This window comes from Erithacus rubecula (genome assembly GCF_903797595.1).
Source record: "Erithacus rubecula genome assembly, chromosome: Z".
NCBI classification, from domain to species: domain Eukaryota; kingdom Metazoa; phylum Chordata; class Aves; order Passeriformes; family Muscicapidae; genus Erithacus; species Erithacus rubecula.
The window spans coordinates 6,433,476-6,448,522 of NC_136661.1; the positions used below are offsets into that span (position 1 = coordinate 6,433,476).

Genomic DNA, 15,047 nt, shown 5'->3' on the forward strand with positions numbered 1-15,047 from the left:
AAGTAACAAACATCCATTTGATAATTTTCCTGTTTCAGTGTAAAACTACTGATATGAAACAATGTTTTAAAACAGGAAGCTGAACTCCATCAATGTTTTTACTCTAGCTCTGTTCTCTGCTCACTTTTTCACTGTGACCTTTCTAGTAAAGTTGTTGAGATCCATCAGCATCTCCAGAACCTTTAGGAGGAAGGCTCACTTCTCCTGCTGTGGACATGACTGTGAACACTCAGGAAATGGGACGATCTAATGTTTTGGCCGAAACATTGTGTTTTCTGCTGCGGCTGAGAATCACTAAACTGTATCTATGGGAAAGGACATCTTGGAATGACAAGATTTCCTAGAGTTTGGAAGAACACTTCTCAGAAAAAACAACCTGCAGCTGTTCACATTCAAGTATCATAAACAAAACTCAGGCACAGCTCATTAAAAACGCAGCTGCCTGCTGCTAGACAGCGGGAGCTTATTTGTGAGAGACCAGCAAAAGCAGGGCTGCTGCGTGGGGATGAGCGAGCACAGCCAAGTGAGCCACAGCCCCAGGGCACCTGGGCAGGGCAGTGACAGCAATGGGACTCATAAACAGCCAAGCAGCCATCAGGTGACAGTCAGGTAAGGGGCCAAGTCCCAGCTCAGGTTGGGAAAGCCTCATGATAGTTCGGGGAAGTGGTGGAGTCACCATTTCTGGGGATATTTAAAACGTGGACTTGTGTCAATTTGGGGCATGGGTTAGGGATGGACTGACAAAGCTGGATTTCTTGTTGGGCTCGGTGACCCTTTTCCAAACAAAACGACTCTTTGATTCTATGACTGAAAGAACTGACGGGTTAGGGGACCAGTCCAGTTAGAGGACAGATTGACTGGCTGAGAGGCTGAAGGCTTAGGGAGCAGCCAAAATGGGCCTCCTGGGCACAGGGGTGTGGGGAAGCTGGTAAGGGCCGGTTTGAACAGTGATGCCTAAACGCGGTCTGATTCGACGTTCTAAGCTGCAATTTGCTTTAGTTATCCTTTCATTATCGTCAGTCATTTATCCCTCCCTCCCGCCGTGCACTTACGTAAAGGATCTTTCCTTCCTGCCCCTGATTGACAGCCGGAGAAGCCGCCGCTGCTTTTCCCTGGGAGGCCGGTCCCGGGCTGCCCGGCGGGGCGAGGCGGCGCTTCCCGGGAAGGCGGCGCTCCTGCCGCGGCACGAGGAGCGGGAGCACCGGGAGCGGCAGGAGGAGCTGCAGCACAGGGAACACCGGGAGCGGCAGGAGGAGCAGGAGCACCGGGAGCGGCAGGAGCAGCGGGAGTAGCATGGTGGTGCCGCCGCTGCTGCGCGCCGTCATCATGGGGCCGCCGGGCTCCGGGAAAGGCACCGTCTCCGCCCGGATTATCAAGCACTTCGGAGTGAAGCACCTTTCCAGCGGCGACCTGCTGAGGGACAACATGCAGAGGAGGACAGGTGGAGCGGGGACGGGGCTGGGGGTGTGCGCGGCGGCGATGCCTCTCCTGTCGCCGAGCCACGAGAGCGGTCCCCACGCAGCGCTGGAGCTGCCCGGTGACACAGCCCCGCTCCGGGGACGGGACACACGCTCACAGACACATTCCCGCCCCCGCCCGCTCCTTCCCTGCCTTCCCCGTCCCTGCCCCCTGCCGCCCGTCCGTACAGCGCTGTCCCGGCCCCGTGTGCCCCCACCCAGGCGAGGTGGGACTGGCTGGCTGCACACAGCTCTTCAGCGGGCCTCACATCTGCAGCCGCGGGTCCCCCGCGCCCTCTCACTCGCCAGCCTCTTCATCAGCTATGGAGTTAATCTATCGGGGCTGTCCGGGGTTTTCACGTTTTCCTTATTTTTTTACACCTCATTGTTTCCTCGTCTTGGGTGCTTTTTGTAAGCGCTCAGTATTTTTGGTGCGTGTTTCTAATAGCCCTGATAGTTTCTCATGGTTTCTCCAGATGGAAGCATCTTAAAAGAGAAAAATATTCACATTATTTAACAGGCAGGCCAAGACGAGAGGGTTTGGGCAGTCTCACTTTTTTGGATGTTTGTTTAATAGCTAGAAGTAGAGGTACCTGGAATTCTAGTATTGTTATTAGCTATTCCAAAATTAGGCCTAGTCCTGTGTCGGCAGGCATAACATAGTGGTGCTTTCAGGGGGAAAAAAAAAAAAAAAAAAAAAGAAAGGCAAAATTTTTAAACCACATAACTTTTAAAATAATTACTGTCTTATGAGTTCATATAATGTTTCATCGTGGTCTGTGTTTACATACAGTGATGCTTATACTAGGTAAAGATATTAATTATTCTTGCTGTATAGTCCTAGCTTGACCTCCGGCCTCAGTTGAGATAGCACAGTCCCCCTCTCTGGTGGATTTTTGCAATGATGGAACTCTTGACTTCCACATCTGCTGTTCTATATGGTGGGCTGAAAAACCTTGTAAGAACCATCTCAGGCTGCATGTGATGAAGTGAGGGTATTATTTTCAGCAACTTCAAGCCATAAAATATTACGTTTACTTGTAAATATCACTGTTGTAGTATGTCTAAGTAACTGGCAGTCTTAGTTTTGGAATACTCATAGGATGTTTGAAGGTGAAGCAGTTGTGCTGTGATTTCCACGTCTTCACAAAAATTTTTTACTCAGTAAGGGTAATGCCTTCAGTACAGTGACTGACTTTACTCTAGTTGACATTGTAGATATTATAAGTTAAGAATTTGCTAGGCACACACCTGCATAGAAATACCTGATCATATTCATGCCATTTCTATTTGGTTGCACAACCATAAGCTTTTATTTACAGAAGGTCACAAAACCATTCTATTATGAACTTTCAGTGTAAGAGCTGGTGGGTAGCCATTCGAAGGAAAAGAAGGCAGTGTTGTCTTACCAAGTGTTTTGAGGCTTACAATGTTTACTGAATACTTTAGGTTTTGTGCAAGACCACAGAGCACCAGAATCATGCTGAAGAAATTGCAAGTGGAAATACCATATTGCTTGAGCTGAGGTAATGTAGAGAGAAGTGATTAAGCAAACAATTCTAGGTGGATTGAACAGATGAAAGACTGCGAAGGAGAACCAACACGTGAAATGGAAGTTTAGCAGACACATTAAAATCCATAATATGAGAAAGGAAGTCAGCGTTCAGTTTAAGAGGTGAAGTTTGCTCTAAGTTAGCTGCAGCAGAATTTACCAGGATCTGCTACAGAGTTTCTCATTCACTAGTAAACCCCGGTGAAACTCTATTGCAATTCATTAAAAGTTGCAGAAATGGTTCCCAGAGGGTTGACATGAAATATGAGATAGAGAACAACTGAGACAACTCAGAGAGCCTTGACAAATTCAGTCAAGGCAAAGATCCATGAGATTTGATTATAATAAAAGAGTCCTGCAGTTTCCAGTTCCTTGGGAAATTAGTAAGACTAAGATGGGCAGTTAAAACCCCTGGAAATTTAGATGAAGTTAACAGTAGATATATGGTGCAATTTTTGCATTTGCTGTCTTGTGAAAATGGACATTGTTGAAAAATCCTGCTGAAGATGAGTGTCCGTATCATTCTGCAGTTATGTTCTTCCGAACAGTGGAGAATCTGTGATCATCTCTCTACGGTAGTTATTGTCTGATTACAGTTAGAGCTTGGTTGCTGTGATATAGTTAGTACATGCCAGTCCTTTGTAAAACCATGAAACATGGATACCTGTCATCACCTACCAAGGAAAGAAAGCTGTGTTACCTGTAATTCTGAAACTTTCCATGCCTGTAGTTGTTTCAGATCCAACTTGAGAAAGCCCAGAATAAATAAAATCTACAAAACCCTAAGAAATCCCACTTCCCAACAGCAGGTGTGGGGAAAAAAAAAACCTGTGAGCTAGTCTATCAACTTTTTGTCCTAATATATGACTGTTTGAGTATAGTTGTGCCTATTTTTTCCTTCTGTAATAGTGATTTTTTAGTGACCTGAGTTCTGTTGAGAGAGGCAAAAGGCAGCGTTTTTCAAACTCTATTGGTCTAATAATAGCTTGCTGTATTCTAAATCTTTCTGGGCTCAAAAACTCATTAATCTTTTGAAAGTAAGTTAGAATTGTTACCTGTGACCCTTGCCTTGCACATATTTTTAGATCATTGTGGCTAGAGCAATGCTGCAACATAAATCAGTAGCAGAGCCAAGCATCAAGTAAGTACACATTAAACTATCTAGATGTGATTTATTCCTTCTCCCAACTTGCTTCTGCAGGGTACATGGTTCAAAGCACACTAGAATAATAAAAGATATGAAGAAGGGAGGTAGAGAAAAGAGACACTTTGTACCCATGCAGACAGTCACCTTTCCAGTTTGTGATGTGCTGGAGGACTCAGGAACCACAGTCTGACTCTTTTCTATATAGTGAGCATGTTTTGAAGTCTGGCCAAGGTGCACAGTGCCTGTTTCTAAATGGTCTTTGTACTTTTCAAAGTCTGACTACAGACATGAACAAGCAGTAAAGGGAAATTGCTCCTTTTTTTCTTTTTTTTTTTTCCCTCATCACTAAAGCTACTACTTGCATTATTTGAGGGCATGTACTGCTTTCAGTTGCCTCATGTGAAGAAGGGCCTCTCTCCTGTTGCAAATTCCATGCACTGAGTGATGGCATTTGTCATTGCTTTCTGCTGAAAGTGGTTATATCTTGTGTGTGTACATCAGTCCATCCCATTTTCTCTTCTTTAGTTTTCTGTAACTAGATCTTAAATGGCTGCAAGCAATGGCTTCTGCATATCCACAATAAAACCCATCTTGCTGCTATTCTGGATTACTTAGCATTATTGGGTAATTGTTTTATAAATGAAAGACACAGAAACTTTGTACCTAGGACACAGCCCAGGCAACTGAATTTCTTACTGGCTATACCCATGATTTGGGTGAACTACAGCATGCTATTGCCTGCCATGGAGAAGCATGGTGGGATAGCTGGATGATTCATGGATGGAATTTTAGTGAGCCAGTGGGATAAAAGGCTGATGCTAAAAGCTAGTCAGTTCCATGGGAACCTTGTTTCTGTGTGGCCCCACAAATAGTGTACAATATCTATAAACATCCTCTTGCAACTCTAGTAGTCATAAAAATACATATCTGGCAAGTATGTCCCACTGCAAGTACGTCCCAATGCTGAAGGCATTTATGTTTGTAATAAAGCCTAAGTGTAAGTTAGTAACCAGCCACTAAGCTGACAAATAACTTTCTTTTCAGGAAGTCTGAGGGCTGATACATTAATAAACTTGTATCCCTTTTATTTCTTATTTTGAAGACCCTTGACTAATGGCTTCTCCTCATTTTAGTTTTTAGAACTTCATATTTCAGATACATACTAGTAAATTTATTCAGATGGTGTGAAAATAGAGGTGTGTTTAGCCCTACAGCTGCATCTAATTGATCTGATACATATTTGCATGGTCGGATCCTAGTTGGTCATTGGGATGTTTTATTTTAATTTTGGCAAGCATGCTGTCTGTCTGGTTTACAAGTTTTCTGTGTCATCCCGATCAAAACAGTTTTTTTGCAGGCTTGTGGGCTTTTTTTCACTTGCTGAAGGTCAGAGATAATGTAATGCAACTTTTACTTTTGCAGAAGTGGGAGTCCTTGCCAAGTCCTACATTGATCAAGGGCAGCTTATTCCAGATGACATCATGACACAACTGATGCTGAATGAGATAAAAGGTCTAGACCGGTACAACTGGCTATTGGATGGTAAGTGATCATGTTGGATATCACTATATATGGAGAGAAAAACTGCTGTGGAAAACTTGTGACTGCTTTGGTCACTGTTGCCAGCTTGTTGTGAAATTTTCAGCAGACAGTCTGCCCCAGTTTCTTTGACTGACAAATGCTTTGGGTGTATCCTGCCTTCAGAACATTACAGGGATATTTAACTCATGTTAAAAAGGGTAGTTCAACATTCAGAAAAAATTCAAAACTGACAATTCTGGTATTTTTTATGATAATTCATATGGCATTGCCCCATTAAAATGGGCATTCAGAAGTCTCTTTTTTAAAGTATTTTCTTACTAAAGTCCTTGGGGAATGGGAAACTTTTGAAGGATGGGGCTTTGGAATTATTTAAATAGCAAGGTAGGAATGTAAGTAACAAGATAAGTATGGAAAAGTACTGGAGCAGTGTGGAGTGTAATAAAAACTATTGCTCAATTTCCCTAAAAGGCCTCCTTCATTTGCTGTTTGGTTTTGTTCTCCAGAGTGAACTGTTTTGCAGTTCTGCAGTGTAAGCTTATTGCTTCAGCATTCACACTAGAGAGAAAATGCATTTGCTGCTGTCTTCATGAAATGGATGGTCCTTGTTATTCCAGCCCATGGGAGTACAGTTGGATGTCCAGCACAAAAATAGTGTCTAGGCTGGCTGCATGTTTTTTTCAGACTCTAGTCACAACCTGTCTCAGTAGATAAAACAAAAAGGTTATTGGTGTGGCTTTCTATTTAGAGGGACTGAAAAATTAACAGTGGTCTCTGTCCCTTAGTGCTTTATTATAGTTATATTTATATAGTTGCTCCTATGTACAGTGATATGTTCTGGTGGCTTTAGTCTCGGTTGGATTTCTCCCTGAGATAAAGGTTTGTTCCCATCGTGGACAGTACAATGCAACCTAAACAATAAAGCAATGAATGGCAGATGTAGAGGTTTTTATCTTTAGTTCCATGTCCCATGCAAACACAGTTCCAGTCTTGTGGATCTGGATGTGTAGCAGTATAGCTGTGCCCACTGGCAGCTCTCAGCAGGAAGATTGTGTCAAGACCATAAGAGAACAAATCAATTTTTGCTGCATGTTAACGTGCTCCCGCCTTTAAACTTTTGAAGCAGAAATTTTGTCTGCATCAGCATTTGTAATGAGACGGAGTGAATTACAATAGGGACAGCTCTGGCATAATGGGCTTCACAGGAACAACACTGTTCTGTTGAAATAAGCTAACCCAAAATCTTTAGTTAGGTAACTGCAATGCAGAACAAACAGACAGGGTCAGTTATCTCAAAGCAGAGGTGCTGAACTGCTTGTTTGCTCACTTAGCTAAACACCTTTTTACTGCCTTACAATAGGTTGATGACTTCTAGAGTCATATGTGTCTGTGGGTTTAATCTATTTAGATTTATGTGCTGTATAATCTAGACTACTTTCCTCTGTGCTCCTGGAATCTTCATAATTCATTACATCTTGCAGGTATTTTTCTGTATATAGAAAACACTATGTAGAAAATGCTAGTTCAATTTCAATTAAATGTTTTTATAAAGGCACTTCAATTTGTTGAGGAATTTTCTCATTACTCAGTACCAAGCAAACTCATTTTCCAGCTGCATAACTTAGAAGCATGGTGGCGGCTAATAGTAAGAACGAATAGCAGCTTTTGAACTGTGTTTAACAGCAGTGTTGAAGACCTGGCTTTTCTTCTGCTCTTAACATTTAGAAGCACTCCCATGACATAATGTGAATATGTGAGAAATAGGATGAGGACAGCTCATGACTGTGATGCAAACCAGGTGCAAGAGATTAATGCACAAGCAAGCACTTGGTCTGAGTTAATCATCTCTGTCTTTTCCTAATGTTTTCCTTCACTCATGCAATGGACAGATAACTGTCATTATGCAGAAGTTTCTTAAGTTTGTACCTGCCTTTATGGAGAAATTTACTTGTACAGTAGGATGCAAATTACAAACTACTAAAAACATGACACTATGCTAGAGCTTTTTGAGGAGAGGGATTTTTCCAGTGAATATAGGATGCAATAGCATGTTCTGCAGTAGCTTTGACCGCTGAAGGTCTTGTGCTCAATTTTTCATTTCAAATTCTTTGTGGAGACCTTTCTTGTTCTTTGTTTCCACTGCACCCCTCCTAAGTTCCACTAGATTTATCTGATAGTTTAGGGGATAGAGTAGGGAGCCATAGATTTAATGGGGCAAAATGCAGCATCTTTCAAGTGAAGAGACAGGTTCCTGATGAGCCTGAGTGTTCTCACAGTCATCATATCTGAGGACCATTTGATACACTAAAACTTCTGCAACCCTTCTAGAAATCCTGGACTGCCTCTGGCAAATATATCTGGCTTACTGTAACTGAGTAAAACAGGTTTGTAATGGCCACCACCTCAAGCCAGACTTACAGACAGCTGCAAAAGTAAGAGACATCAAAATATTTCTAAGTTGTTCTGACTTCTGAGTGAAACTTTTCACTGGAGCTTTTATTATTCCAAATGTGTATACAGTGCTTTTATGCAGTCTAGTGGTATGTGAACATGAATATGGGGTTTTTTGCACTTACTTGTTGCACTGTTAGGAAGATGATTAGCTGAAATGAAGAAATGAAAGCTGAGAAGCATTTAAGAAGTTAAAATGCCATGGCATGCTGAAATATACTGGAAAATCTGATGTTTCTTCCATCTTTATAGAATACCACAATGCTTTTTGGTTTTTTTTTTTGCTGTGTAACAATTATTTTCCCTAATGACTCAATCCAGGTAATTTTTGCTGTAAGTCTGCTTTTGAAATCTTATGAAGTTGTTTCCTTTAAAAAGGTTTCCCCAGAACAGTTGCTCAGGCAGAAGCCCTCGATAAAGAATGTCACATAGACACTGTGATTGACCTGGACGTGCCATTTGAGACCATAAAGTGTCGGCTTACAGCACGCTGGATCCACCCTGCCAGTGGCAGAGTCTACAATCTTGAATTCAGTCCTCCCAAAGTGCAGGTAAGCAATATGCACTGGTGTTGGCACTCAATAACTGCTGCATTGTGTTTGCTAGCTGCAGTAAAATATTGTTTACATATGTTGTTTCAAAACACAGCAGCTCGGAAGAAAAAGGCTCATTTCATTTCTTGGGAGGACTGAATCTTTCTGGTAACACTGTGCTGGCATGAGGGTATGGAACCTCAAGCTGGTGGACAGTGTACTTGTCTCCTTCAGAGTGGAACACCATGGTGTTTTTTAAGTGTTAAAGCTGTTCACTGATCTGGAATGCTGTCTGCCTTGTGCACTGGCACAGGATCCGGGCATGGCCTTAGCCTATTTGCAGCCTGAGCAGTCCAAAATGTAGCTTTCTTTTCCTTCCTCCAGAGAAGCAATATTTTATATATGGAAAACACCAAACCACCAGTCAGAAGAATCCACTTAATGCTTTCCCTGTGTTTATATTTAACCAGGATGGGTATTTTCAAGGAAAGAGCTGCTTCACTGCAAAACTGGATGTAGAAACTTTCAAATCAGGGAAGCTTTTCAACAGATTTAAGAACATGACTTGAGATATCCTAAAAAGAGCTTGAAGATAAAGACTGTACATTGTTACCTTAAATGTTTCTAAGAACAAGGATTTGCTTTAGTGCAACTCAGCTAAAACTGTATTTCATCCTTAACTCTAAATAACTTAGCTGTTGTGGAATCACATTTCACCTGGAAGCTCTATTAATTTACATCAGAAGCACAGCAGGCCCTGTAGTTTTTGGATTTCAGTGTTGCAGGAAAAGAGGCCAGCTTGAAATACCAGGTAAGCACTGGAAGTGAGAAACTGAAAATATTGCCTTTGTTTTGTTTTGTTTAGGTGGTCATTTTCAGTTGCAGAAAGGCACAGGCAAGATGGAACAGGGAATTATCAGACTTACCAGAGTAGGCTTCAGCTGCCAGAGCTTTGCTGTTAGGAACTGCTTTACCTTTCACTAATTAGCACTTACACAGCACAGTGGACTGCAATACTTAAACTCAAAACATGGAATAGAGCTAAACAGGTGAAATACATTTGTCCCTATTATCTTAATAGACCTTCAAAGCACTTACTTACTTAGTAGGAACAAAAGTTCACACATTAGGTCCCTACCTCTGTAGGGAAAGCTTCAACTGACTCTAATGCCATTTTGTACAGTTGTTGCCAAATTGTAACTCCTCCATTTTGCAGCTTCAAATCAAAGGGCCATTAACTCCTTTGCACATTTTACTACTGTCAAATGAAGGTCCAGTTGGTCTCATTTTCTGTTTACAGGAATGTATTACCAACAATATTGTTTTCCCTTGTATATGAGCATTTTGTCTTCATATTCCCCATATTCTATGAATGCTCCAGAGGGCAAATTAGTCAAGTTACTGTGATCTTATATTCACTGGCAATACTGAGAAAATATTTTTAACTAACAGATTGTTTTACTGGAAAGTCAACAACTTCCATTCCACATAAGAACACAGGCAGCAAGATAAGCAGAAATCTACACCCTGATTAAGTGGAAATTCATCACAATTTAAATAGAAAATCACACAAAGCACGCTTTAAGAGAAGTAAGAAGTCCTGTGTTTGCTTTTAACCATGACCAGGGCATTGATGACATTACTGGCGAGCCGCTTGTTCAGCGCGACGATGACAAGCCCGAGACTGTGAGCAAGAGGCTGCAGGCTTATGATGCACAAACAAAACCTGTTCTACAGTATTATCGGTAAGTAGTAAAATCTGTTCTTCCACATTCCAAAATCTTACTGTGCATCAGCACAGCGAGGAACAGATCTCTCCAGTTACAGAATACATTATGCCACAACAGTGAGTGCAGCGGGAGTAGTTGTGTAACTTCCATGAACTCAGTAAGAAATCAACTCAGTAGAATTAGTATTTAGAATGGTTTTCCAGTGTTATATGTGACCTTCTGGAACCTGTGTGGTAATATAGCCTGTCACTGCAGCCAGCCACATTTAGTTTTATAAAGAATGCTATGCATTATTCAATGCATCATAGTACTGTTCTGAGCAACAACAGCTCTGGTGGGTGAGGAAACAGTTCCATTTTTTTGCCAAGTATTTTGTTTTCTGGATGTATAAGTAGAAGCTCTTCTAACAAGTGCAAGGGGTTAAGAAATGATACACAAATACACAAACTGTTAATGAGGATTTAAATATGGCTGTTCTGTGACTAGACTGAGCTAGCAAGACTCTTTGGGAATAAGTAGCTAATTCAGAATTGTCATTTGCATTTTGGAGTGGAAAAGAATTACTAGTTCTTTTAAAAGTCAAAATTATACACAATGTTTCTTCTAAAGTAAAGCTGCAAGTATCATACTGCTAATATATGGATATATAGGAGGTCAACATGTAGAGCTTCAGTCTCACAAAATCTTACATTGCCTAGACAAAGAAATCAGACTTTGACAACATCAATGATTGTCCTTTCTGTATTTCCATATTCACCACCCTTCATTGTATTCCTCCAGGATCAGCAGAAAACTAGAAGCTCCACAATTGGTGTGGTTAGGTTTTGAAGAAGTTTATCTAGATTGACAGTAATATTCCAAATTTTGTTTGATTTCTAAAGTCAAAATGCCTCAAAGCACCACAGTAAGACAGATGCCTAAGCTGTTATTCCTGATAATAATGTATTTGACAGATAAAACTAGCTCCTACAACAAATTCAGAATAACTTACTTGTGCCTGGTTATTTTGCTTGCCCTGACACACATTCTTTTATCCATGAGTTGCAACCAGTAACACCTGTGTTAGTCATCTGGACAATGGCTGTATAGCACATGCTTGATGGCAACATTGCTACTTCACCCTGTTTGTGATTAAGTGCTCTGCAGACAGACATCAATTTCATGAACTGATGTGGTCAGTAGCTAACAGTTTGAGGAATAGAGAAATGCATGTACAGTCTGCATTTCAAATGCTACAGATGTTTCTTGGTGTTACATCACATACATATTTTCACACTCCTGCCACGGTTATCTTCAAGTGAGGTGGAGATTTTGGAACAATTAAACAATTTTATCTGTAATGCTTTCTTGTTTTCCTTCCTTAGGAAAAGAGGGTTATTGAAATCCTTTTCTGGAACAGAAACCAATAAGATCTGGCCACAGATCTATGCTTTCCTTCAAACCAAGTTGCCAGATGTGAGCCAGAAAGATGCAGCCAACCCCAGGTGAAAATAGGTCAAACTTCTGTCATAGCTCACTCCCGATTAAATAAGATTCTACAATCAAGGATTTGTCCAAGTAGTCTACCACACTCATCAATAATTAAAGTTCCAATGTTGTCCTTAACTTACATTATGGTAAAATTTTGTTGCCTGTGGTTATCATTTTAATGCTGTATTTTTTTTTTTAATATTAAATATAACTAATTTTAAAAATACAGTAACTGTCTTTAACAAAAGCAGCTAGTCTTGTGTCTCTTATTTGGGAAAAAAGTTTGCAATATTGATTCATAAAGGAAACACATTTCAGAATACAGCTTAATTAGAAAGTGCATTGACTGATTTATTCAGTCAGTAAATGAAACAATGGCAAGGACATGAAAGCACATTTCTTGAACGTGCCTTGCTGGAGCTAGCCAGAAGCTGTGAAGAACAATGACCAATGGTCTCCAAAAAGCCATTTCAGACCAGAGCTGCTGTTTGTGGAAACTAATCTTATGGAAAGGTTAGCTTCTTGTTTGCTTGCACAGATATGACTTGATTTTGCTCACCATAAATTGCACTTAGTACCAGGGCAAATTATGTAAGCAAGCATTATGTTTATATTTCTGCTCTCAGAGCAACTATTTTGCAGGCATGGGAAATGGGAGTTTCAATGATGTGTAACACATTTGGTAAAGCCTCTGTCTATGTGACTCTGCTAGACTTTATCAGTAAAAAGAGAGCGGATACTGAATAGATTAAGTGTAATCTGGTAAATCTGTAGCTAGATGAGCTTGATCAGTGAATGTCAATATCGACACAATCTTTGAAAATAAGTGCTCGCTGATGCCAGTGCCATGATTTCCAGTGGTCAAAATACTAACTTTTGCATATTACCGTAGCAATTTTTATTGTAGCAACTGGACTGGTTTACATTAGATTCTTGTCTCTGACCAGCTCTTGTGTTTATTTCCTAGATAACTGGAAATACAAACCTCCACAGTCCACACTTTTTAACAGCCCAGGGAATGCAGACATTGCTATTTTTCAGTGATTCTTCCCAGCCCTCTTTTAATGCTCATCAGAGTGGGAATTTCAAGAGTCAGCAAAATCTGAGAAACAAACAACTCTGTCTGGTAATGTCTGAAGTAGCTGTGTCCTAGAAATGCAGGTTCCAATCTCCTTTAGCAGTGACTGTAAACAGGTACAGTGCTGGGGTGTTGATATACTTTGGACTGCACCTGCACATCCAGTTATAGCATTACAAATATTGAGACACATTTGAGTGTAAAAAGAAATGGTCTCTATAGAATCTGTGAATTCTATAAGTGAACAATCTAAGCAGCAGCTATCACTACAATGAGTTTTCCTATAATTTAAAGAAAGCTTGCCAAGAAGGTTGACCACTTTTACTGTCCTCTTGAGAAAACGTCTACATATTTCAGTGATAAACTTATTAGCTGATTTTTACATTTTGATTTCAGTAAAAACCAGTGAATTACCTTTTTTTTTTTTGCCAGCACATATACATTTCAGTGAGCATTTCAGAAGGAGCAGGGGGAGGGAATCTCATTATTTGATACTTATTTCTGCACCATCTAGTTTTATCCCCTTAGAAACGAAAAAAAAACCAAAAAACACTTCTACTGTGGAACGAACAGGTTGTTAGATAAATGGCTCTGCTGCTAAGGGTAGCAGTTGCAAGTCATATTGTCCTTACTACCCCTACCCTTGCATACAACATTCCGTTAAAAAAACAACCTGAAGTTACTTGTTTTCCTTTAAGTTTCCCTTAATAATCAACTAATTATTAAGGAGGAGGCAGTATTTACTTATCCTTTCCTGGAGTATCTGTCAAACTTAAGCAGATGAAGTAGAAACTTGTAGTTTTATCTCAAAATTGCATGTGGGACAGAACTGCTCCTTACTCTTATCTTCAGTCTGTTTGCAAGAGAAGGCTAGAGAGCAGAAGTCATATGGAAAGCTACTTCTATTCTAGCATCTGCTATTGCTTTGGTACTAGTACTCTGGGGTATATTCCACAGACTTTGACTGTTCCATATCTTGGGTGTAGGCAAAACTGAATATTACTGGATTCTATTTCACAGAATCATAGAATCATTAAGGTTGGAAAATACTTCCAAAAACATTGAACTCAACCTCTGGCTTTCCCCACCCTGCCAAATAACAGCATTAGATGCCATGTCTAGACATTTCTTAAACACTTTCAAGGATACTGACTCCAACACCTCTATGGGCAATCCACCCCAATGCTTAACAACCCTTTCAGTGAAGAAAGCCCTCCCAACGTCCAAACTGAACCTCTTCTGGCTCAGCTTGAGGCTATTTCCTCTTGTCCTTTCACTTCTTAGCTGGGAGAAGAGGCCAAACCCCATCTTGCTACACCCTCCTTTCAGGGAGGGGTAGAAAGTGATAATGTGCTCCTAAGCCTCCTTTTCTCCAGCCTGAAGAACCCCAACCTCCCTTACCTGCACCTCACAGAACTTATGTTCCAGAGCCTTCACCAGCTTCACTGTCCTTCTCTGGACATGCTCCAGCCCCTCAAAGATCTTCTTGGACTGAGGGGCCCAGAACTGAACACAGGATTTGAGCTGTGGCCTCCCCAGTGCTGGTTACAGGGGGACAATCCCTGCCCTGCTCCTGCTGCCCACACTATTGCTGGGACAGGCCAGGATGCCATTGGCCTTCTTGGCCACCTGGGCACTGCTGGCTCATGTTCAGCTGCTCTCAGCAGCACCCCCAGGTCCTTTTCCTGTGGCAGCTTTGCAGCCACTCTGCCCCAGCCTGTGGCACTGCCTGGGGTTATTTCGCCTGAGCTAAAAACTGGAGGTAGGCTATGATAACTGAACTTTTGAAATCTACATGTCTTCCACACCTTACATACAATCAGAACAATTCAGTAATGCATGGAGTGTGTACTGATAGCATGTGTCTCAAACAATGGTATCTTTGCTAATTTTCCAATTGCAGTACACATTTTTGTAGACAGACCTGCTGTAATAGCAGCAAGTTAGAAAAGCACAGCAGAATCTTGGAGTGCAACTGTGGGAGGCGTTGTCTAGAAAACATATTTGGATTTCCAGCTCCTTAAACAAGAAGCTTTTCATGGTTTTCCACTTGATGTTTGAGTTCACATTGTCATAAACCCACTTTGGTT

The 15,047-nt window shown here is 41.1% G+C and overlaps 1 protein-coding gene across 2 annotated transcripts; it reads left to right on the forward strand.

The window, feature by feature from the left end:
- The first annotated feature begins 1,193 nt into the window (after positions 1–1,193).
- Positions 1,194–12,129, forward strand: AK3 (adenylate kinase 3). 2 transcript variants are annotated; one of them, XM_079330061.1, is made up of 5 exons: positions 1,194–1,441; positions 5,579–5,698; positions 8,525–8,697; positions 10,306–10,424; positions 11,774–12,129. In XM_079330061.1, the coding sequence occupies exons 1-5, from the start codon at positions 1,294–1,296 to the stop codon at positions 11,895–11,897; spliced, it is 684 nt and encodes a 227-aa protein (XP_079186187.1). In that variant the 5' UTR covers positions 1,194–1,293; the 3' UTR covers positions 11,898–12,129. The 2 variants fall into 2 exon arrangements, with proteins under 2 accessions (XP_079186187.1, XP_079186188.1); XM_079330062.1 differs by lacking the exon at positions 11,774–12,129 and adding an exon at positions 9,375–9,490 and having other exon boundaries at positions 1,211–1,441; positions 10,306–10,425.
- Positions 12,130–15,047: the final 2,918 nt, after the last annotated feature.